The sequence below is a fragment of the Staurois parvus genome, unplaced genomic scaffold (assembly GCF_062004578.1).
Source record: "Staurois parvus isolate SC_StPar_1 unplaced genomic scaffold, SC_StPar_1.0 ptg000481l, whole genome shotgun sequence".
NCBI classification, from domain to species: domain Eukaryota; kingdom Metazoa; phylum Chordata; class Amphibia; order Anura; family Ranidae; genus Staurois; species Staurois parvus.
The window spans coordinates 50001-75455 of record NW_028318277.1 but is presented as its reverse complement, the minus strand read 5'-3'; the positions used below and the strand labels follow the sequence as shown (position 1 = coordinate 75455).

General features: G+C 41.3%; 1 protein-coding gene across 1 annotated transcript in view; it reads left to right on the top strand.

Moving 5' to 3' along the window:
* Positions 1-13388, top strand: part of LOC149452315 (protein diaphanous homolog 2-like) — a 766217-nt gene extending 752829 nt beyond the window's left edge. Inside the window, exon 19 of the mRNA XM_089689522.1 lies at positions 12396-13388. Coding sequence (XP_089545648.1) covers positions 12396-13388 — 993 coding nt within the window. The remainder of the gene's footprint in view (positions 1-12395) is intronic.
* The last annotated feature ends 12067 nt before the right edge of the window (positions 13389-25455 follow it).

The window sequence follows — 25455 nt, the reverse complement described above, 5'->3', positions numbered from 1 at the left end:
CTCCACAAAGATGGTCTCTGAGGCCCCCATTAAAAAGAATTAGGCTAGCTACTTCTCATCCCTTGTCAGATGTAGGGCATATTACCCACACGGCTTATCAAAGCAACAAGGACACCCTCTGCCTCCCTAACCTTGTTGGTAAAAGGGAACGCCGTACACATATCCACTGCCTGGACGCGTTATTGCAAATGCATTAAGCGATGATGGTTTTACAGACGTGTTTTTTTTTTTTTTTTTTCCCCTATCCATCAAGAACGAGAATGGCCTAAAATGTCTAATTCAGACCGAGAAAAAAAAAAAAAAAAAATCAGGGCTCAAATGAACTACAGAGGGCTTAATGAGCTGGCGCGCGGACATTGACACATGTATGGGATACGTTGGGGAGAGACATTACGTGTGCGGAGACTAATTAGCATGAAATATGGATACATCCAGTCTTCTTGATCTATCCTCGCTTTCTTATTGAGAATGATACGTTTTGCGCTTGTTTAATGAAAAGAAGTTCAGGACTCACACGGAATAAGGAATTTGAAAATAGCCATTTTTTCCCGCACGCCTTCCATCTTGACCCCGCGGCGGAAAAAAAAAAAAAAGTTTCAGCGATGGGAAGTCGTTAAGATCAAGAAAGTAGACTGATTAGCTCAAGGCGCCATTCAAACCCGGAACATCTAGAACACTTTCGGGTGTCAGCTGAATCATTATCTTTTTTTTTTTTCTTGCTGTAGCTAACCGGATAAATTATATTTGTGTTTCAGTTTTAAAGGTGTAAACTCAGCTTGCTGTGGCACCTCGCTTTTGTTGGCATATGTTTTTTCTGTTTTCTTTTTTTTTTTACCCAACACCATCGGAGAGATTGGTTTTCTGTATATAAGTAAATTTTTTGGGGGGTGGTTCTTTTTTATTCTTTTTTCTTTTTTTTCTTTCTTCTTTTTTTTTTTTTCTTTTATTTTTGTGTTTTTATTTTCTATTCTTTCCTCTTTTCTTTTATTTTTCCTTTTCTTTTCTTTTATTCCTTTTATTTTATTTTTCCTTTTCTTTTATTTTTTTTTCTTTTTTTCCTTTTCTTTTCTTTTTCCTTTTCTTTTCTTTTCTTTTTCCTTTTCTTTTCTTTTCTTTTTCCTTTTCTTTTCTTTTCTTTTTCTTTTTCTTTTCTTTTTCCTTTTTCTTTTTCCTTTTTCTTTTTCCTTTTTCTTTTCTTTTTCCTTTTCTTTTCTTTTTCCTTTTTCTTTTTCCTTTTCCTTTTCTTTTTCCTTTTCTTTTCTCTTTTCTCTTTTCTTTTCTTTTTGTTTTTTTTTCTTTCCTTTTCCCTTTTCCCTTTTCTCTTTTCCCATTTCTCTTTTCTTTTTCCTTTTCTCTATTCTTTTTTTTCTTTTCTCTCTTTTTTTCTTTTCCTTTCTCTTTTTTTCTTTTCTCTCTTTTTTCTTTTGCCTTAGGTCATATAAACTATATTGCCAAAAGTATTGGGCCAGGCCTCCAAATCATGTGATTCAGATGTTCCAATCCCCTCCATGGCCACAGATGTATAAAATCATCACCTAGGCATGCAGACTGCTTCTACAAACATTGGTGAAAGAATGGGTCGCTCTCAGGAGCTCAGTGACTCCAAGCGTGGTCCCGTGATAGGTGGCCACCTGTGCAATAAGTCCATCCGTGACATTTCCTGGCTACTAAATATTCCACGCTCAACTGTTAGTGGGATTATAACAAAGTGGAAGCAACTGGGAACAACAGCAACTCAGCCACCAAGTGGTAGGCCACATCACATGACAGAGCGGGGTCAGCGCATGCTGAAGCGCACAGTGCGCAGAAGTCACCAACTGTCTGCAGAGTCAATAGCTAAAGACCTCCAAACTTGGTGTGGCCTTCAGATGAGCACAACAACAGTGCGTAGAGAGCTTCATGGAATGGGTTTCCATGGCCGAGCAGCTGCACCCAAACCTTACATCACCAAGTGCAATGCAAAGCGTCAGATGCCGTGGTGTAAAGCACGCCGCCACTGGACTCTAGAGCAGTGGAAACGTTCTGTAAAGTGACCAATCACACTTCTCTGCTTGGCAATCTGATGGACGTGTTTAGGTTTGGCGGTTGCCAGGAGAACGGTACTTGCCTGACTGCATTGTGCCAAGTGTAATGTTTGGTGGAGGGGGGATTATGGTGTGGGGTTGTTTTTCAGGGGTTGGGCTTGGCCCCCTAGTTCCAGTGAAGGGAACTCTTAAGGCATCAGCATACCAAGACATTTTGGACAATTTCATGCTCCCAACTTTGTGGGAAGAGTTTGGGGATGGCCCCTTTCTGTTCCAACATGACTGCCCACCAGTGCACAAAGCAAGGTCCATAAAGACATGGAGGAGCCAGTTTGGGGTGGAGGAACTTGACTGGCCTGCACAGAGTCCTGACCTCAACCCCATAGAACACCTTTGGGATGAATTAGAGCGGAGACTGTGAGCCAGGCCTCCTCCCCCGACATCAGTGCCACACCTGACAAATGTGCTTCTGGAAGAATGGTCCAACCTTCCCATAGACACCCTCCTAAACCTTGTGGACGGCCTTCCCAGAAGAGTTGAAGCTGTTATAGCTGCAAAGGGCGGGGCCAACTCAATATTGAACCCTACGGACTAAGACTGGGGGGCCATTAAAGTTCATGTGTGTGGAAAGGCAGGAGGCCCAATAATTTTAGCAATACAGTGCATGTCAGAAGGTCAAGCTATTGTTAATTATTGATTACTTTGACTTGTTGATTTCAGTTACATAATTAAATGTAGAACAATAGAAAAGCCCAGCTTCCAATAATGGGATCTCAGTTGTCATTGCTGTTGGACAGCTTGTGTAATTGTTACCAAGGCATTTATTTGAGAAATCCACTCAAACATTCAACCGTAATCTGATTTCTCTTTCTAAGAAACGAACAAACAGATCTTTTCAAGTAATTCTGAGAGGAAAAATCATAAAACAGACAAATATCAAATGCAACACAACCAGTAAAATTCAGCTTTCAGTTCTGTGATAGTTTGACTGACAACTACCCACCAAAGCAATACTGAACCCAAAATCATTTTAAATACTTTTTGAGACAGAACTCTCTTTTGGTGGTATTTAACCACTTTTCTGTTTTTTATTACATAAAGAAAATTAATTATTGAAAAAAAAATTCCCTTTCAAATGTCAAATGTTTCAAGTAAAAAAGCAAGGACAGTACAAACACCCTCAAATGGCTCCTTTGTGGAAAGTAGACACCCCCCAAGGTGAGCTCATTTTTTTGCCACATTTTTGGGGGAAATGGTGCAGCATTAGTTAAACTGTATGTAATCACTAATAATAAACATCTCATATGTGCTCCCTTCCGTTTTTAATTTTTAAAAAATGTTTTTATATAATTGAAAATGGTTTGCTATATCTGTCTGAAGACTTCCATAAAAAACTGTTAATCCCACCAGAAATCCAGTGCAGTCTTGTATTCTTTGCAGCTTTATCTCAAGCAATTTTATTAGCGTATTGGCACAAACATAAAAAAAATCCTGGTGCCTGTGCAGTTCTTGGCTGTGTTCACAAATGTCTGACACAGATCAGCCTTTGCAGCAGCCCCTCACCTTGTGACTTACAACAAATTTACAATGCTGCAGTCTGAACATTGGGCAAAGGAGATTGAGGAAATGTTTCCTCCTTCTGGCAGCAGACTGATGACATCCATCTCAGTCTGGGCAAAACCAATGAATGGACTTAAAGGTTCAGTGTTGGGAATCTTACTTTTTAATATATTTATAAACAATATAGGGTCGGGGATTATAAATCCCATTTCAGTCTTTGCAGATGACACCAAGCTGTGCCGGGGAATAACGTCCTTACAGGATGTCTTCAATTTACAAGCCGACCTCAATGCTCTGTGTAATGTGGCTACTATCTGGCAAATGAGGTTCAATGTTGATAAATGTAAGGTTCTGCAATTGGGGGCTAAGAATATGCATACATCATACATACTAGGGGGGTACAACTGGGGGAATCAATGGTGGAGAAGGATGGGAGTTCTGGTAGGTCACAAGCTTAATAAGCTGCGGGTTCTAAAGCGAGCAAAATCCTCTCTTGTATTAAAGAGGTATAGACTCCAGAGAGAGAGATATCATTCCCCCTCCCCCCCAAGGTACAAGTCATTAGTAATACCTCATCTGGAATATGCAGTTCAGTTTTGGGCACCAATTCACAAAAAGAACATTGGGGAACTGGAGAAAGTACAGAGAAGGGCAACCAAACTGATAAGAGGCATGGAGGAGCTCAGCTATGAGGAAAGATTAGAGGAACTGAATTTATTCTTTCTTAAGAAGAGGAGAGTAAGGGGGGATATGATCTCCATGTATAATACATAAGGGGGGATATGATCTCCATGTATAATACATAAGGGGGGATATGATCACCATGTATAATACATAAGGGGGGATATGATCACCATGTATAATACATAAGGGGGGATATGATCTCCATGTATAATACATAAGGGGGGATATGATCTCCATGTATAATACATAAGGGGGATATGATCACCATGTATAATACATAAGGGGGGGATATGATCTCCATGTATAATACATAAGGGGGATATGATCTCCATGTATAATACATAAGGGGGGGATATGATCACCATGTATAATACATAAGGGGGGGATATGATCACCATGTATAATACATAAGGGGGGATATGATCTCCATGTATAATACATAAGGGGGGATATGATCTCCATGTATAATACATAAGGGGGATATGATCACCATGTATAATACATAAGGGGGGGATATGATCTCCATGTATAATACATAAGGGGGATATGATCTCCATGTATAATACATAAGGGGGGATATGATCTCCATGTATAATACATAAGGGGGGATATGATCTCCATGTATAATACATAAGGGGGATATGATCTCCATGTATAATACATAAGGGGGGATATGATCACCATGTATAATACATAAGGGGGGATATGATCTCCATGTATAATACATAAGGGGGGATATGATCTCCAAGTATAATACATAAGGGGGGATATGATCTCCATGTATAATACATAAGGGGGGATATGATCTTCATGTATAATACATAAGGGGGATATGATCACCATGTATAATACATAAGGGGGGATATGATCTCCATGTATAATACATAAGGGGGATATGATCTCCATGTATAATACATAAGGGGGGATATGATCTCCATGTATAATACATAAGGGGGATATGATCTCCATGTATAATACATAAGGGGGGATATGATCACCATGTATAATACATAAGGGGGATATGATCTCCATGTATAATACATAAGGGGGGGTATGATCTCCATGTATAAATACATCAGTGGTTCATATAGTGAACTCGGTGTAGAGTTATTCCCCCTGAGGTCATCACAGAGGACAAGGGGGCGCTCTTTACGCCTGGAGAAAAAGAGATTTAATCTCCAAACACGGAAAGGTTTCTTCACAGTGAGAGTTGTGAAAATGTGGAATAGACTCCCTCAAGAGTTGGTTCTGGCCAGCTCAGTGGATTGCTGTAGGAAAGTCCTGGATTCTTTCTTGGATACACAGAATATAACTGGATATAACATTTATAAGGAAAGTTGATCCAGGGAATATCCAATTGCCTCTCGGGGGATCAGGAAGGAATTTTTTCCCCTGCAGGAGCAAATTGGATCATGCTTTGCTAGGTTTTTTTTATTCTTCTGGATCAACTGTGGGTGTAGGATTATAACTTTTTTTTTATGGCTGAACTGAATGGACTTTTGTCTTTTTTCAGCAAGAGTAACTATGTAAGTTGGCAGCTGCAAATATTGTAGCTGCTGACTTAAAAAATGAGATTCTTAGCAACGCCTGGAGCCAAGTGCTGTCTCCCACATCTGGGTCTTCTTTCTGCAGAGGATCTTCGGTGCCACCATCTTGGTTATGGGAGTCTCAGGAAGCCACAGCCACCCCCCTCCCAAGTGCTCATGCGCAAGCTTGGTTAGTGTTTTCTAGTCCTGCAGCCTACTGGGACGTGTGAGGGGGTAAGGCAAGAGACGCCATCCTCACCTAGGTGATTGCGGATGTGGGAGCAGGTACCAATTAAAAATTGATGTTCAATCCCCCCCCCCGTAACATAACCAGGTCTGAGGGAGGGGGCTCACGAGGTGGACTTCACTTTTTGAGTGGAGTTCCACTTTAATTGATGGCTTTTTAGTATTAAAAGTAGAGCTTTCTTGAAAAAAATTATACTTTTTCTGTATACAGTGACATTTGGAATTTCTTCACGTTGGCTTGAAAAGTTACTGAATGAACCACTTTAATTAAATTAGGATCAATTTTCAACAATATGCGCCTGTCACTTGATAACACCAATATAGGGGACATTTACTGATCCGCAGGTTTAACCATCGGCCTGAAAGGCACGAGACTCACATGTCAGTTAATGTTTGCTGGAGGTGTTCTTGTTGTCAACCGCTACTTATTATACTAATCTGTTTTCTTTTTTCCCCGGCTACATTGAATATACAAAGTAACGACCTAAAACATTACACTTATTTAATTACTTGGCCTCAATAGATATTGGCAGCAATCAAAGAGAAATACAATATATTGTCTCCAAGCTCCTTCAGTCAACCTTCTCTTATTACCAATATTCAAGAAGCATGGACTTTTTTTCTCCATCGGTAATTTAAGACCTTCATTATGGAGGGGTGTTTGCTGGGCTGTGACTATTGAAGACTGATCGGTGTTAATCTTTTTTCCAGTTAATGATGATCATCCTTGAGCCAATTCCTGAAATCCCCTTCCCCAACAAGTAATAGCTAATAAATGATTCTAGCTTTCAGCACGGATGTAGGTTTCGGAGTGTCAGATGCTGTGCCAATGGACATAGAAATTAGTTATCTTAATTGTACAGTACAGGACACAGGCAATCCATGGCTGTTGATTGGAGGTGACCACCTAAGACCGGAACCAGGTCCACAAATTATATTTTCACAATTAATTCTGATATTGATAGGCTGATGATTGGAGGTAGCCGCCTAAGACCAGAACCAGATCCACAAATCATATTTCCACAATGAATCCCAATATTGATAGGCTGATGATTGGAGGTAGCCACTTTACACCAGAACCAGGTCTACACACCATAGTTAAACCATAAATCCCGCAATTGATAGGCTTATCATTGAAGGTAGCCACCTAAGACCAAAACCAGGTCTACACTCCATACTTCCACCATGAATCACGGAATTGATAGCCTGATGATTGGAGGTAGCCACTTTACACCAGAACCAGGTCTACACACCATCGTTAAACCATAAATCCCGCAATTGATAGGCTTATCATTGAAGGTAGCCACCTAAGACCAAAACCAGGTCTACACTCCATACTTCCACCATGAATCACGGAATTGATAGCCTGATGATTGGAGGTAGCCACCTAAGACCAGAACCTGATCCACACACCATACTTGCACCATGAATCCTGAAATCAAGAGACTGATGATCGGAAGTAGCCACCTAAGACCAGAACCAGGTCCACACACCATACTTTCACCATGGGTTATAGGCGCATATCTTTAGGTGACCAACTAAATACTGGCAAGCGTTTCAGGACACGCACATGCTCTATAATCCTACCCCATTCTATTAGTCCTCAGTTTTTTGGATGTCTTCTGAAAAAAGACACAGGTCCCTCTAATTCAACCTAGTTCTCCTTTATGGAGGCAAACTCATGGTGGAAGTATGGTGTGTGGACCTGGTCCAAGGTGGCTGTCTCCATTCATTAGCCTATTAAGAGCACCCAATACAAACATTTATTTCGCTTGGTAATTTGTTGAAAATATTTATTCATCACAAACATAAGATAATAGTCCACATGATTTGGAGCAAGGCCTCTCCCTACTTCAGGGCTTGAACAAACAATTTGTAATCGGCTAACTCTCGAGCCGATCATCAGCCAATCAATTCTGAGATGTGTTGGGTTAGGACCATCCAGTACAAACGTTCATCTCACTTGATAATTTGTTTAAAATATTTGTTAAATAAAATATCATAAGATCTAGCCAACACAATTCAAAGGAAGGTCTCCCCTTCTTTAGGACGTGGACAAACGTTTAGTAATTGAATCAGGATGGAGTCTACTAGAAAGCCTGAATTAGGGGATGAAAATCATTGACGTTTCCTGGTGGCAATGAGGGTAGTCATTTGAACCTACTGTATATCCTATGGCTTCCTAACCAAGAGATTTTGGTAGGGGAGAATAAGGGAATGTCTGTCTAGTAACTCAGGCTTGGCATAAAAATATATTTTTCATGGGACGATCAGTATTCCAAATAATGTATGCATCTATTCTATTGTATTCTTTTCTATTCTATTCTAATCTATTCTGTTCAAATTTGAATTTATTCTATTCAAAATTTGAATTTTAGAAGACCATTCTATTCTTTCTATATTTTCTAGTCTATTGTTTTTTGTATTCTATTTTTTTTTCTATTTTATTCTTTTATGTTTCATGCTATTCTTTTCGTTTTCGAATTTGAATTTCTTCTGAATTTCGTTTCTTTATTTTGGATTCGTTACTACTGTAATTTGGAAATTTGGATACATCAAATAACAAACAATTTGGCTGAATTTCGATTTGAAATTAAATGTCTAGAGCTTAGGCAAAGTCACTGGACTGGAGCTAAAGGATGGCTTATCAATGATAAAAGGTGGAGCTTTTCTCTCCAGAAGGTGGCGATATTGAGGAACAGTCAGGGGCAGGGCAATGGCACAGGGTGTGCAGAATTGCAAGCTCTGTTGCCTCCCACGATATGCCATGTAACCCATCAGGTGTGGGCAGAATTGACTTTTTAAACCTTTCTGTAGGGTCACCTGTTCTGTGCTTACTTCTCCAGCACATTGGCTGGGTAGCCTTAAACATTCCACAAAATCCTCAAATTAAATACAAATATACTAAAGAGACGCAAAGAATGGGGAAAGTGAAATTGCGGCCCTCTCGTTTTCAGCACAATGGCGTCTTTACGCCTCACCTGAGTGCCGTTATGCAAAGCGAAATGTGTAATTAATAAACGTTTCATTTCCGATACCTGGAAAAGCCAGATGTGGCTGGGCTGTTTAGAGAATGATTTGGGAGCTTTGCCTGAGAAGTGTGTGATTAAACAGCACAGCTATGATATCATTAACAAGGGTACGCGTTCCGCGGCAGCGGCAGTTTTACTCTACAAATGGATAATCTGTTTAGAAGCAGAAAGCACCAAAGCGTCAGAACAATACAGAGCTGCCAACTAAATCCCAGGGAATTCCAGAAAGAGAGAGCTTCTACCAGTGTGTTTGGGACAGGGGACAAGTACGGCGCACACATACGCCAAGAGGAGCGCCGCGGGGGCAGTCCACAGGCCTACTGGACAGGGGAAGCCTCAAGATGATTGGGTGGGGCCCATATCAACGGGGGGCCGTATATCACATGGCACAATAATAACCAGATTCCTCTAAATTCTTAATTTTTTCAGGCTGGCCAAATCTCGCTCTCTGCCAATCAACATCCATCTATCTATCTATCTATCTATCTATCTATCTATCTATCTATCTATCTATCTATCTATCTATCTCTGCCAATCAACCAATCAATCTTTATCTATTGTCTACCTATTTATCTCACTGTCAATCAATCTTTATCTGTCCTATCTATCTATCCAGCTATCAGTCTGTCTTTCTTGCTCTCTGTCAGTCAATATCTGTCTATCTCTGCCAATCAATCAATCAATCAATCAATCAATCACTATCCATTGTCTATTTATCTCACTGTCAATCAATCCTTATCAACCTCGGTCTATCTATCTATCTATCTATCTATCTATCTATCTATCTATCTATCTATCTTGCTTTCTGTCAATCAATCAATATCTATCTATCTTGATTTCTGTCAATCATTATTTATCTATCTATCTTCTCCTAGATTGTAAGCTCCCAGGATCAGGGCCCTCCTATCCCTCTTGTATTGAACTGTATTGTTGCTGTATTCTCTCCCTTTATATTGTAAAGCGCTCCGCAAACTGTTAGCGCCATATAAATCCTGTATTATAATAATAATTATCTGTCTATCTCTGTCAATCAATCAATCAATTTTTATCTATCGTCTATCTATTTCACTGTCAATCAATCTTTATCCTATCTATCTATCTATCTATCTATCTATCTATCTATCTATCTCTGCCAATCAATCTTTATCTATTGTCTACCTATTTATCTCACTGTCAATCAATCTTTTATCTATCTATCTATCTATCTATCTATCTATCTATCATCAGTCTGTCTTTCTTGCTCTCTTTCAATCAATATCTATCTATCGCTGCCATACAATCAATCAATATCTATTGTTTATTTATCTCACTGTCAATCAATCCTTATCAATATCTATCTATCTATCTATCTATCTGTCTTTCTTGCTCTCTGTCAATCAATATCTATCTATCGCTGCCATACAATCAATCAATCAATATCTATTGTTTATTTATCTCACTGTCAATCAATCCTTATCAATATCTATCTATCTATCTATCTATCTATCTATCTATCTATCTATCATCTATCTATCTATCAATCATGGTATTATACTTATTTTTCCATGTATAAACCAGTCTTAGTTACAAGTGAACACAGACGGCAGTAATAATTTCAGGACTGGCACAGCCGCGTTCCTCCTGCCGTTTCGATAGAACAATAATGCTTTTTTGATATTTTCGGCGGTAGAAGTCTTGTCAGCTGTAAAGCGAAGCCCTCCTTCTCTCCACCCTGCCAGGCAATTTATGTTTGTGATCTAAAATCCGCCTCTCTGGAGAGGACCATGGATACATCTTCAGTGTTCAATATCATGAGGGTGGGGGCCATGCGATATCTCCAATCTTATTGCGATTATTCCTCGGCAGCGTTAATCGGGGAGCGATGACCCAGCCCATCTACAAGCTCCTGATTTTTTTTTTGGAACGTCTTCCCCATGCCGAATGTCCCCTGACATTTTATTAGCGAGCCCTCTCCCTTCCCGTGCATCCAATGATCTTTTAATCTGCATGAGAGCTGTGAGCGGGGAAGGCGCAGGGTAAAGAAGATTCATGTCTATCCTCTGGCCTCCTGAGGTCACTAGAACTCCTTCAAAGAACGCTCTTCACTCTCCTCGCCCGGCTCCTCTCCCATTCTCTGCCTCTGTAACCTAATTACATCTATTAGACCTGTGGGAATCAGAGCAAAGGCTCAGGAAAACCAAGCCAAGATATTTTGGGATATATTCCCTCTGTTTATAATAAAAGTCAATGATGCATTATTATTGTATTTTTTCCCTTTGTATTTATTTATTTAGTTGCATGTATCTTTGGCTTTGCTCACATGGGGAGGATTTTGTGCCGAGCGGTTTGCGTAGCTTTTTTGTTTGTTTCCATTTTATTTTCTCTAGTTTTATAGCTTTCAGATATTCTGCAACATCATAAGGAAACATTGAGCTGTGCATTCGTTATCTCCAAGTTTCAGTGTTCTCAACATAGTCCAAAAACACAGATAAATGTATATATAGTCCAGTAATGTTGTATTCAGGGGCGGACTGACCATTTTGGAAACTCGGGCACTGCCCAAGGGCCCGGGGTCAGTAGGGGGCCCCATGAGATGCCCCTGGTACCTTTTTCATAGGCTTTTTTGAGTTTGGACAAGGACACAGGGGCCCCATGATCCGCTATTGCCCGGGTGCCCCATGAGTTGTCAGTCCGCCCCTGGTTGTATTACAGATGCCTCGAAGGATGCCTGCCAGGTCTTCCAGGATTCCTTGGACCTCCAGTACTCATAGAATCCTTTCTGAATCTTTCATGATATCAAGGATTCCTAGGGCCCCCAGTATGTACAGAAACCCTGCTGAGTCTTAAAGGATTTCCAGGATTTCTAGGGTCCCGTTACTCAAAGACTCCTTTCTGAGTCTTTCAGGATATCAATAATTCCTAGGGGCCTCAGTACTTACAGAATCTGTGCTGGGTCTTAAAGGATTTCTAGGGCCTCCGGTACTCACAGGATCCCTGATGGTGTGGCAGCACCCAAATATTGCAGTTAAAGAGTTCCTCTTTAAGCGTTAACATTTCTAAAAGCATCTGTTTGCAGAACCAGGTCATCAGCTCACTTCCTCCGTCTCATTTCCTAACTTTCTGTTGGTGATATTTTATCTAAATGTGAAACCGCAAAGGCTATATCTTGAACCGCTCAGAATGTATTTTAAATGTATATAAAGTAAAGAGGAAATATATGCTTTGAGACGTAATTGTTGATATGTACACCATGTAAGATGCGTTTCAAGGCACTTAGCTTGCAGACACGAGTCTGACTAGGTCAACCAGCTGGTAAATAAAAAGTTTGTTTTCCTTAAATTCAGGTTTGGAGTTTTCCTGGAATTCCCAAAGTTGCCATTACAATGGTTCTTCCAGGATTTCCAGGACTCCTAGGACCTCTTGTACTCACAGGATATCTGCTGGGTCTTCCAGGATTTCTAAGGCCTCCAGTACTCATAGGATCCTTTGTGGGTCTTTCAGGATATCAAGGATTCCTAGTGCCCCCAGTACATAAAGAATCCCTGCTGGATCTTAAAGGATTTCTAGGGCCTCCAGTACTCACAGGATCCCTGCTGGTTCTTCCAGGATTTCCAGGACTCCTAGGACCTCTTGTACTCACAGGATATCTGCTGGGTCTTCCAGAATTTCTAGGGCCTCCAGTACTCATAGGATCTTTTCTGGGTCTTTCAGGATATCAAGGATTCCTGGTATCCCCAGTACATAAAGAATCCCTGCTGGATCTTAAAGGATTTCTAGGGCCTTCAGTACTCACAGGATCCCTGCTGGTTCTTCCAGGATTTCTAGGACTCCTAGGACCTCTTGTATGTACAGGATATCTGCTGGGTCTTCCAAAATTTCTAGGGCCTCCAGTACTCATAGGATCTTTTCTGGGTCTTTCAGAATATCAAGGATTCCTAGGACTGCTAGTATTTACAGAATCCCTACTGAGTCTTAAAGGATTTCAAGGGCCTCCAGTACTCACAGCATACCTAACAGGTCTTCCAGGGTTTCCAGGATTCTTACGACCTCCAGTACTCACAGGGTATCTGCTGGGTTTTCCAGGTTTTCTATGGCCTGCAGTCCTAAAAGGATTTTTGCCAAATCTTCCAGGATTGACAGAATTCCTAGGATTTCCAGTACTCACACGACTCCTGCTGGGTCTTCCAAGATATCTAGGACCTCCAGTATTGACAGGATTCCTGCCAGTTCCTCCAGGATTTCCAGGATCTCCAGTACTCACAGGATCCCTGCCGGGTCCTCCAGGGTTCCTAGAGCCTCCAGTACTCATAGGATCCTTTATGGGTCTTTCAGGATAACAAGGATTCCTAGGGCCCCCAGTACTTACAAAACCCTACTGCATCTGAAAAAAATTCCAGGATTCCTTGGACCTCCAGTACTCACAAAATATCTGCCCAGTGAAAGTCTTTGTTCAGGCACTTCCTGTTATATGGTGACAACCAGGGGCGGACTGACCATTTGGAAACTCAGGCACTGCCCGAGGGCCCGGGGTCAGTAGGGGGCCCCATGAGATGCTCCTGGTACCTTTTGAGTTTGGGCAAGGACACAGGGGCCCCATTATCCCCTATTGGCCGGGGGCCCCATGAGTTGTCAGTCTGCCCCTGGTGACAACTCTATCCCTTTCTCCCAGTTGTGCTCTTCTGTTGTCACCCTGTTACACAGGCTTCCAATGGAGACTACGATTGGCCATTTCAACATACATTACACAGGCACGGTCAACTGTTGTCACCATCAGGAAACTCCCCCTGAGAAATGGCATGCAGCCATCAAGTGCACGTAGACCGGAAGTGGCTTTAAAGAGGTTGCAGGAGATCAGCAGCACCACAAGCAATTGTTTATAATACACAGTGCTTTAGCAAACTAAATGCCATTCAGTTAGTGATTGCAGCTACAGATTCCCATCTTTTTGGCTTTTTTTGGAACAATTTTTATTGATCAGTGAGCATGCTGACCAGTGAAGTCCCTCATGTCGAGGTTAAAGAGGAAGATTCATCGAACGTGCCATGCTTCAGCATCAACCTGTATTTAATGCCTTTTTTTTTGAGCATCAGTGGCAGGTCATGATTGAAGGCATTTGATTTAAGACGATTCATTTAATCGAATTCCATAGCATCTAATGGAATGGATCGGCATGCACGACGCTTAACTCCCCCCCCCCCCACCCCCGCTCCATGGTGGATGAGCATCCAGAAGAGTAATAAAGACTGCGGTGATACCGGCTAGATAACTGATTCGGCTTTATTTGTATTCTCGTATGTTTTCTTCCATTTGGATGAGGAGGAATCCCGTTTCGGACGGATCTCCTGCATGTTAATGGAGGCCGCCTGTCTGCTGCTTATAAAGGGTAATAAAGTAATTGAATCTTTTGCCAACATTACCCCCCCCCCCCCCTTTCCTCCCTGCTGCCTCATTTCACGGCATTTACATGTTGAACAGCCTTGTAATGGACAGTCTACCTTTTCAGAATGTGAGAATGTTTTCTTTTGTATTTTTCTTTTTTTTCAACATGTTCAATGTAAGCCCTTCTTGAGTGCTGGCCCTTTAAGAGATCGGAACGTTGGGGGGCATTGCATGGGCTTGCTGGTCATGGGATCAGTTTGATTGGCTGTCACAGTGACTGTCACAGCCTATCATAACCGGTTCAGGAGCTGTCAGTGACCGCGTGGTCACAGTCTTAGGGCGCGCAACTGAGCGCGCTCCAAGCACAACGCAGCAACATTGGCCAAACTGTATATGGTAGTATAGAATAAAGTCCACCATTGTGATGCTGCATAGGAGTTAAAGTAGATCAAATATACACTAAATTGCCAAAAGTATTGGCCCCGCCCTCCAAATCATGTGATTCAGGTGGTCCAATCCCCTCCATGGCCACAGGTGTATACAATGAAGCCCCTAGGCATGCAGACGGCTTCTACAAACATTGGTGAAAGAATGGGTCGCTCTCAGGAGCTCAGTGACTCCAAGCGTGGTCCCGTGATAGGTGGCCACCTGTGCAATAAGTCCATCCGTGACATTTCCTGGCTACTAAATATTCCACGCTCAACTGTTAGTGGGATTATAACAAAGTGGAAGCGACTGGGAACAACAGCAACTCAGCCACCAAGTGGTAGGCCACGTCACATGACAGAGCGGGGTCAGCATATGCTGAAGCGCACAGTGCGCAGAAGTCGCCAACTGTCTGCAGAATCAATAGCTAAAGACCTCCAAACTTGGTGTGGCCTTCAGATGAGCACAACAACAGTGCGTAGAGAGCTTCATGGAATGGGTTTCCATGGCCGAGCAGCTGCATCTAAGCCTTACATCACCAAGTACAATACAAAGCGTCGGATGCAGTGGTGTAAAGCACGCCGCCACTGGACTCTAGAGCAGGGGAGACGTGCTCTCTGGAGTGACCAATCACACTTCTCTGTCTGGCAATCCAATGGACGTGTCTGGGTTTGGCAGTTGCCAGGAGAACAGTACTTGCCTGACTGCATTGTGCCAGTGACTTTGCATAGTCTTACATGATGTCATCAGTCAGCTGCAGAAAGCGAGGAAGCATATCCTCAGTCGCCCCTCCCCCAGTGACCAGGAAAAAGATGGTGACCCTGGATGCCCTGAATAAAGATGGTGCCATCCTTCTAGTGGGAAAACAGGCACTGAGAGAGGGAGTATCAGTGGACAGAGCCATGGTTATCACCCTAGGCTGCTCTCCGTATCTGGACTAAAAATATCAAAGGCGTTGTATATTATTTGTAGAATATATTTGATCTTTAGTACTGATTGTATATGTGTGTATGTGTGTGTATATATATATATTAGTGGTGCACCAAAATTAAAGTTCTGGACTGAAATCAGAACCGAAATGGACTGTTTTTTTAAATATATTTTTTTATATAATTGTATTATATTCAACTTTTTAATTAATAACATGGATTTAAATGAATATGAATGTAAAAAATACAATCCAGTAACGTAAAATAACTTTTATTGAAAGTAACACCCAAACATTGGACAGAAATTAAAATTATATATATATATATATATATATATATATATATATATATATATATATATAGAGAGAGAGAGAGAGGTATTCTTGCATTGAAGTCAATAGGGGGTGTTTTTGCATTGAAGTCAATTGGACGTGATTTTGTATTGAAGGCAATAGGGTACATTTTTGCATTGAAGTCAACAGGACTCGGTTTTGCATTGAAGTCAATGGATTGTGATATTGCATTTAAAGCAATGGGGCACGATTTTGCTTTGAGGTCAGTGGGACTCGATTTTGCTTTGAAGTCAATGGGACACAATTTTGCTTTGAAGTCAATGGGACGCAATTTTGTATTTAAGTCAATAGGGGGTGTTTTTGCATTAAAGTCAATAGGATACAATTTTTTCAATGAAGTCAATGAGATGCGATTTTGCATTGAAGTAAATGGGAGGTGATTTTGCATTGAAGTAAATGGGAGGTGATTTTGCATTGAAGTAAATGGGAGGTGATCTTGCATTGAAGTCAGTGGGAGGCAATTTTTCATTGAAGTCAATAGGATGCAATTTTGCATTGAAGTCAATAGGATGCAATTTTGCATTTAAGTCAATAGGATGCGATTTTGCATTGAAATTACTTTTCAGTATAACAATATATCGTGCATGACTAGTGTGTGTGTATGTATGTGTGTGTGTGTATATATATATATATATATATATATATATATATATATATATATAAAATATTATCACAGCTGCTTTTAATTTTAGGGTTTGTAGAAATTGTTGATATCGTGGGTGTAGAGGATATATTGGGGTTGATTTACTAAACGCAAATAGACTGTGTACTTTGCACCCATTTTCTTTAGGAAATGTAACGCAAGAAACCTTCAATATGTAATGGATACCCAATTAAGCGCAAGGAAATGTTTTTTTTTTTCAAAAAGCATTTTACTTGCTCATGATTGGATGATGGAAATCAGCAGAACTTTCCAATATTTACTAAGCTCTGGTGAAAAGGAGTACAGCTGCACTTGCAAAGTACACCGTCTATTTTCCTTTAGTAAATCCACCCTACTATGTCATTATCCCTCCATTTCCATCGCTGATCTTTTACAGAAGATAGCTAGAAAGGAAAATATTATTTCTGCAGCTCACGGGAAATGACAAGGCTGGTGAATTTTTGGCAGGATCAACAGGTACTTTCTGTACTTCTGAGAATTATTTATTTCAGGTACTTATATAGCGCCGTCAATTTATGCTGCACTTTACATATATATTGTACATTCACATCAGTCCCTAACCCTCAAGGGGCGTACAATCTAAGGTCCCTAACTCACATTCATACATACACATACTAGGGCCAATTTAGACAGGATCCAATTCACCTACCAGCATGTCTTTGGAGTGTGGGAGGAAACTGCAGTACCCAGAGGAAACCTGCACAGGGAGAACATACAAACTCCAGGCAGGTTGTGCCGTGGTTGGGATTCAAACCAACGACCCTAGTACTGCCAGGCAGAAGTGCTAACCATTAAGGCACTGTGTTGCCCATGTGATGTTCTTACGCTGGAAAATAAAAACTAAGGCAGCCGCCACCTCCAAGGACAAGCAATATGTAATATATTCCGTATTTGTTCTTGGGTGTAGTTATCCTTTAAATATCCAGTCTCACCCAGATCTGTGTCTGCTGACGCTCGTCCTATAAATCCATGTCAGTCTCCTCCAGTATTGATGGCTGTGCGATGAGCCGTACTCCTCGTTTCCGATTTTACACACTCCATGCTTACCTCTATAGGTCCGGCGGTACCGTATAGCTGTTGCCATGGAGACGGTGCGTCCTTCATCACGGCGGCTCTCAGTCGTCTGTCTACCTGCTGTTAATGAGTGGATCTGACACTCCATGCCGTAGCTCCCAGCTGAACCCACTGACAGCGTGGAGACCTCGATGAGACGTCTCACGCTACGCCGTGTTTTCCAGAGTCCTCGGTGAGAGCAAAAACAGGAGGACGCGTTCTTAAAGAGGACCAGCCGTCTGTGAGCGTTAGACGAAACTCCATCATTCCTAAGCCAAATAAATAATGATGCCCCCCCTCCTCCAAAGATAATTCCTTGGGCACCATGAACCCAATACCTAAGCCAGGACTACACGGTAAGAATATCGTCCCAAAAATTTAGTTGATCAAATAATCGACCGATTTTCTCTTTGTTGATGAGCAGGATGTTATAACCGATTATTGTGATCGAAGAAATACAGTCGAAACACAATGAAAAATGTTGTCGTTGCGCATGCGAACTACCGATTTTCTATGCGGTGGTATGATGGTTGTCCGAAAAAAACTATCAAGCGCTATTATGCATGGGCGGAAAATAGAAGATGATCCGGATGTTTATGTCCAAGGATCCATAAATCCAATGATGTCCAAATGTCCAAGGATCCATAAATCCAATGATGTCCAAATGTCCAAGGATCCATAAATCCAATGTATTCCAATGATGTCCAAATGTACAAGGATCCATAATTCCAATTTATTCTAATGATGTCCAAATGTCCAAGGATCCATAAATCCAATGTATTGCAATGATGTCCAAATGTCCAAGGATCCATAAATTCCAATGATGTCCAAATGTCCAAGGGTCCATAAATCCAATTTATTCTAATGATTTCCCAATGTCCAAGGATCCATAAACCCAATTTATTCTAATGATGTCCAAATGTCCAAGGATCCATAAATCCAATTTTATTCTAATGATGTCCAGAAGTCCAAGGATCCATAAATCCAATTTATTGATGTCCAAATGTCCAAGGATCCATAATTCCAATTTATTCTAATCATGTCCAAATGTCCAAGGATGCATAAATCCAATGTATTCCAATGATGTCCAAATGTCCAAGGATCCATAAATCCAATGTATTCCAATGATTTCCCAATGTCCAAGGATCCATAAATCCAGTTTATTGATGTCCAAATGTCCAAGGATCCATAAATCCAATTTATTGATGTCCAAATGTCCAAGGATCCATAAATCCAATTTATTCCAATGATGTCCAAATGTCCAAGGGTCCATAAACCCAATGTATTCCAATGATGTCCAAGGATCCATAAATCCAATTTATTCCAATGATGTCCAAATGTCCAAGGATCCATAAATTCAATTTATTCTAATGCTTTCCCAATGTCCAAGGATCCATAAATCCAATTTATTCTAATGCTTTCCCAATGTCCAAGGATCCATAAATCCAATTTGTTCCAATGATGTCCAACTGTCCAAGGATCCATAAAGCCAATGTATTCCAATGATGTCCAAATGTCCAAGGATCCATGAATCCAATGTATTCCAATGATGTCCAAATGTCCAAGGATCCATGAATCCAATTTATTCTAATGATGTCCAAATGTCCAAGGGTCCATAAATCCAATGTATTCCAATGATGTCCAAGGATCCATAAATCCAATTTATTCCAATGATGTCCAAATGTCCAAGGATCCATAAATTCAATTTATTCTAATGCTTTCCCAATGTCCAAGGATCCATAAATCCAATTTATTCTAATGCTTTCCCAATGTCCAAGGATCCATAAATCCAATTTGTTCCAATGATGTCCAACTGTCCAAGGATCCATAAAGCCAATGTATTCCAATGATGTCCAAATGTCCAAGGATCCATGAATCCAATGTATTCCAATGATGTCCAAATGTCCAAGGATCCATGAATCCAATTTATTCTAATGATGTCCAAATGTCCAAGGATCTATAAATCCAATTTATTCTAATGTCCAAATGTCCAAGGATCCATAAATCCAATTTATTCTAATGATGTCCAAATGTCCAAGGATCCATGAATCCAATGTATTCCAATGATTTCCAAATGTCCAAGGATCCATAAATCCAATGTATTCCAATGATATCCAAATGTCCAAGGATCTATAAATCCAGTTTATTCCAATGATGTCCAAATGTCCAAGGATCCATGAATCCAATTTATTCTAATGATGTCCAAATGTCCAAGGATTCATAAATCCAATTTATTCTAATGATGATAACCCTTTAACCTTTCGCTGCTAGGGCCATTTTTGCATTTGGTTTTTTTTCACACTTTTAAAAAAATAATAATTTTAGGCCTGAAGATTAAATAAAACCCTCAAAACATATATTTTGTGGAAGCAGAAATACAAGAAAATAAAACTGGTAGTTCCAATTTTTTTATGTCACACGATATTAGCACAAAGGTCTAGGAAACGCAAAATGTCAGTCAAAAAACACACTAAAGTTGATTTTAGGGCACACACACTCAATAGATTACCATTTCTTGAATAAAATATAAAAGATGAGGTTGAGCTGAGTAAATAGATACCCAACATGTCAAAACTAAAAATTGTCTGCGCCCGTGAAACAGCGACAAACTTCAGTTCCCTATATTTTCCATAGTTACATAGTTAGTCTGGCTAAAAAAAAAGACAAAAGTCCATCTAGTTCATGTTCATAGGCAATGCTTTAAAATCCCCAACAGGTCCTGCGTTACACAGTGTGCTGTAGAATTATTGCTCTCACTCTGGCCTATGCGGAAATATGTAACGCATTTCACAATCGACATTTTCATGCATAGTCATGCACAGGGGCGGACTGACCATTTGGAAACTCGGGCACTACCCGAGGGCCCGGGGTCAGTAGGGGGCCCCATGAGATGCCCCTAGTACCTTTTTCATAGGATTTGTTGAGTTTGAGCAAGGACACAGGGGCCCCATTATCCCCTATTGCCCGGGGGCCCCATGAGTTGTCAGTCCACCCTGGTCATGCATGGAGGGGAGGTTTATGTGTTTGGGTGTAACTTGAATTTTTTTTACAGTTTTTAACTTTTTTTTAACTTAATTTTTTTTCAATCATATAAGGGACAAAAAGTGGTGATTTTTTTTTTTTTTTGGTGACACACTCTCAATAATGAGACATTTAGGGTCTAAAACATCCCTGAAGTCTCACCTGCGCTCTACTAAATCTAATGCCTTGCATAACACACTGCATTAGATTTTCTCTGGCCAAGCTGGCCGGGAAAATTGAGAGGGGGTCTGGGAAGTGCTGTTTTACACATCTCTTCCAGGTCAGCAAGAAGAAGGGGAGAAGAGCAGACGCATGTCTGCTCAGCACTCTCCCCTCTACCTGGTGGTACCCACAAAGCCAGTCCCGGGTGTGCCGACGGTCGCACAGCCTGGGATACATGGTGATGGCAGGATTTAGAAACAATTGGGTGGCTGTGCAGCCGCTGGGGTGCTTCCACCTGACGACCAGCAATCAGATACACACACAATCCTGGTGGCTGCTGTGTGTTTAACCACCCACTCCCAGGTCCATACATCCTAGCAGTGAAATGGTTAAAGGTATCATTTTTTAAATGCAAGCAGTGTAACGACCTGAATATAACCTGGTATCAGCCTATTGCAGTCCCTATGCAGCAGGGCTGGAGTGAGAGAGGAAAAAGCAGCACAAAGGGCTCATGTGTCAATGGGGAGCGTGATGATAGGAGGAGAGAGCAGAGTGAAAGAGAGATGAGCTCATCACTGTGTTGCTTCACCTTTCACTGTCCAGTCAAAGGTTGGGGGTGCGTCCGGGATGGTTAAACAATGCTGGCCCTTTAGACTGAGGACATCTAGTGGCAGAAACAAGTACTTTTTGGAAATATTACAGCAAAAGCTGATTTTGTTATCATAGTGGGCTATTCGTATTTATTTTGTTTTTGGCCGGAGTTCTTGTTTTAGGGACATCTGCAGTTCTTTTCCAGATGTTTGAAGAATAGATGTGATCAGAATTAGACTGCATTCACACCTGAGCGTTTTGTGAGCATGAAAAGCGCATAAAACTCTTGTGGTGCTATTCATTATTAATGACACCCCAAACGAAGCAAGCAGGTGTTTTTCCTGCGATTAAAAAACGCATTCATCTCAATGCCTAAAAGGGTACAAGAGCCACTTTGGTGCGTTTGTCATGCGTAGAGAAGCCTATTGAAATGAATGGGCTGCTCTATTTGTGTAGCGCAAAAACACATGAAAAAGGCACAAAAAAGCACGTTCATAAAATGCTAGGTGTGAACCTAGCCTTGAAATCTGTTTACCGTGATCAGTGATAATGAAATAAATTTCCCAATTTTGGGTTGCCACCAGAACAGGAATAGGGAGGGAAATCTTCCAATGGGGACACTAGTTCTGGTGACAACAAGGGATTCCCTGACTTTGGAGGGATTTCTGCTCACTACCTGCTTTGGCTATGGGGCAGGAAATGAAGTGAAATGGGACACAGAGGGAAAAAAACTGAAGGAGTAATACCCCCCCCCCCTTACTCTACTCAAAATAAAAATGAAAGCTTTGTCTTCCATTCTACTTTAAGTAGTATTCTATGCAGCCAGCGGGGGAGCTCTACTCTCCTTTTCACATGCACAGCATTGTATCATTTTGCTATGCTGAAACAAGCCTTTTGCTTACAGGACTCATAGAAGTAATTCCTCCTCTATTAGACCGCACAGTAGGAGGCTTCAATGAAACAAACAGAATCTCATGGCAATCTAGTCTGTGCTGTCTCTTTAGCTAACCCAAAGTGCTCTGAGAACCCTGTAATCGTGTAAAAAAACTGAATGAGTAATATCCCCCCCCCCCGCCTTACTCTACTCAAAATGAAAAAGAAAGCTTTGTCTTCTATTCTACTTTAAGTAGTATTCTATGCAGCCAGCGGGGGAGCTCTACTCTCCTTTTCACATGCACAGCATTGTATCATTTTGCTATGCTGAAAAAAGCCTTTTGTTTACAGGATTCAGTAGAAGTAATCCCTCCTCTATTAGACCGCACAGTAGGAGGCTTCAATGAAACAAACAGAATCTCATGGCAATCTAGTCTGTGCTGTCTCTTTAGCTAACCCAAAGTGCTCTGAGAATCCTGTTATCGTGTAAAAAAACTGAAGGAGTAATACCCCCCCCCCCCCTTACTCTACTCAAAATGAAAAAGAAAGCTTTGTCTTCTATTCTACTTTAAGTAGTTTTCTAAGTGGCCAGCGGGGGATCTCTACTATCCTTTTCACATGCACAGCATTGTATCATTTTGCTATGCTGAAACAAGCCTTTTGCTTACAGGACTCATAGAAGTAATTCCTCCTCTATTAGACCGCTCAGTAGAAGGCTTCAATGAAACAAACAGAATCTCATGGCAATCTAGTCTGTGCTGTCTCTTTAGCTAACCCAAAGTGCTCGGAGAATCCTTTGTCACGTGTAAATGGTTCATTTATATGGACAGCAGTTCAGAGTAGTGGTTGTCAGCTTATGAGCTAAAGGAAGCCTCAAATGCGACTCCTGACATCACCAAAGGGCCCCACATGTTCAACATATGTAGTGCTTGAGAGGATTGTCAGAAACTGCAGATCTAATAGAGGGAATGAGGGTCATAGAGTGTGGACAGGATAGATTTTTGGGTGGGGCTGTGCTGCAGGAAACAATATGAAATTGGGAACACGTTAGATGCTAGCAGAAATGCTTTTACCCTAATTTATGTTGCTGAAGTCCAAGGGCCACACATCATATTCCAAAGGACCGCACACAGCACTTGGGCCACAGGTTGGGCAGTATAGAAACCTTTGGTGGCACCTTCCTTTTTCTCATACTTTGTGGCATTCCAGGGCTACTGATCATCTGCATTCTCTTAGCAGCCACTTCCACACCAGCAATGGTTGTATATCACGGTGGGTTCTTCATGGTGACAACAGTGAGCCATGTAAACAAACAATGGCAAAGGGTGCCACCATCTGAGTGTACCATTTTATTAAAAGCAAATAAGAGGACATGTATGCACTCACATGTAATGAGCAACGTCAGGCATATCATTACCCATAAGAATCACCATTCAAGTGGCTTGGTGCCCCATGTAGAGTTTGTCAGGAAAGCGACCAGGCACTGTAGAGCAAATGCCAGGAAGCGGCCACAGGTAGAGAGCAGTGGTAGGAAGCATCGAAGTTCAAATATAGGGTGTGACGGTTCCGGTGGATGATGTAGGCGTGTCGTGCAGATGTGGTGTGGGCATGGCTACGCGTTTCAGGGCATGAGCACACCCTTTTCTCAAGTCTAGCCCAGGGGCGGACTGACCATTCGAGCACTCGGGCACTGCCCGAGGGCCTGGGGTTAGTAGGGGGCCCCATGAAATACCCCTGGTACCTTTTATAGGCTTTTTTTGAGTGTGGGCAAGGACATAGGGGCCCCATGATCCCCTACTGCCCGGGTGCCCCATGAGTTGTCAGTCCGCCCATGGTCTAGCCTATGACTGGCAAGTTTTATGGGAGGGGGTGGGGGCAGACCTAACATTGCACAGCAGTAAACAGAAAGAACAGCAGACAGCAATGTAAGCAATGTGAAAATGTAAAGGACAAAAAAGAAAAAAACAACCAAAAAAGCCAAAAAAAAGGAACAATTATAAATATAATAAATGGGGAAAACAGTGGACTATGCCTTTGTAAGGGGGTGACACAACTGGAAGACCGGGACATAGTGTTGTCACCCTGTAACAGGAAGTAACTCTAAAAAGGGCATTCATGGCAGGATCATCAGGGATGGGAAAGCTGCAGAATTAAAATAATTGAATGCAACTTTATTAATGATGAGATTCTATGACATGCCAGTGTTTAGTGATGCAATTAGATATAATGATGCTAACATTAGCGCATTCTCACTGAACGCAAATTATAGTTTCTCCTTATCATCTTTTCTTGGCCACAGATTATTATTCTCTTTGTGATGCTCACGCTCCTGCAATTGTTTTTTTATTTTATTTTTTTGTTCTTGCCGGCGGATTACAGTAACATAGCTATAGACGCACGGAACACCTGTAGCAAACATAACCTCCCACTGAGTTTTTGATTACAAATGTAATATCTGGTATTCAGCGGCGGAGACCGGAGCCACCCGTAAATGTCAGCGTCCAGATGTCACTCTGCGCTTAAAGTTAGGAAGAAAATCATTAAAATGCCCTTTAAAAAAAATAAATAATAATAAAAAAAAAAACTGCAGACGACTCCTTCAACGCTGAAACTCAGCTGCGTGAGAAATCCGCTAAAATTGATTTCTCGCAAGAAACCGCCCTTTTCTATATACCTGCCAGCAATTTATCGTTCCAATATAAACCGTGTTAGCCCCGCGTCGGCTTTGATTGGAAAGGTAAAAAAAAAAAAAAAAACACTTTGAAAGGCAATAGTTTCTTCATTTTACTGGCAGTAATTGTTTCACTCGCACTGCCTTTGCGGGACTGTCAAAACGGGATTGATCTGTAAAAACAAGTCAATAGCAGATGCGCACAAAATTTGATTGAAGCCCTTTCCAGAGACATCAAAGGTAAAAAGGAGCCTGGAATGAGATGCAGGTACGAGTCGCGGA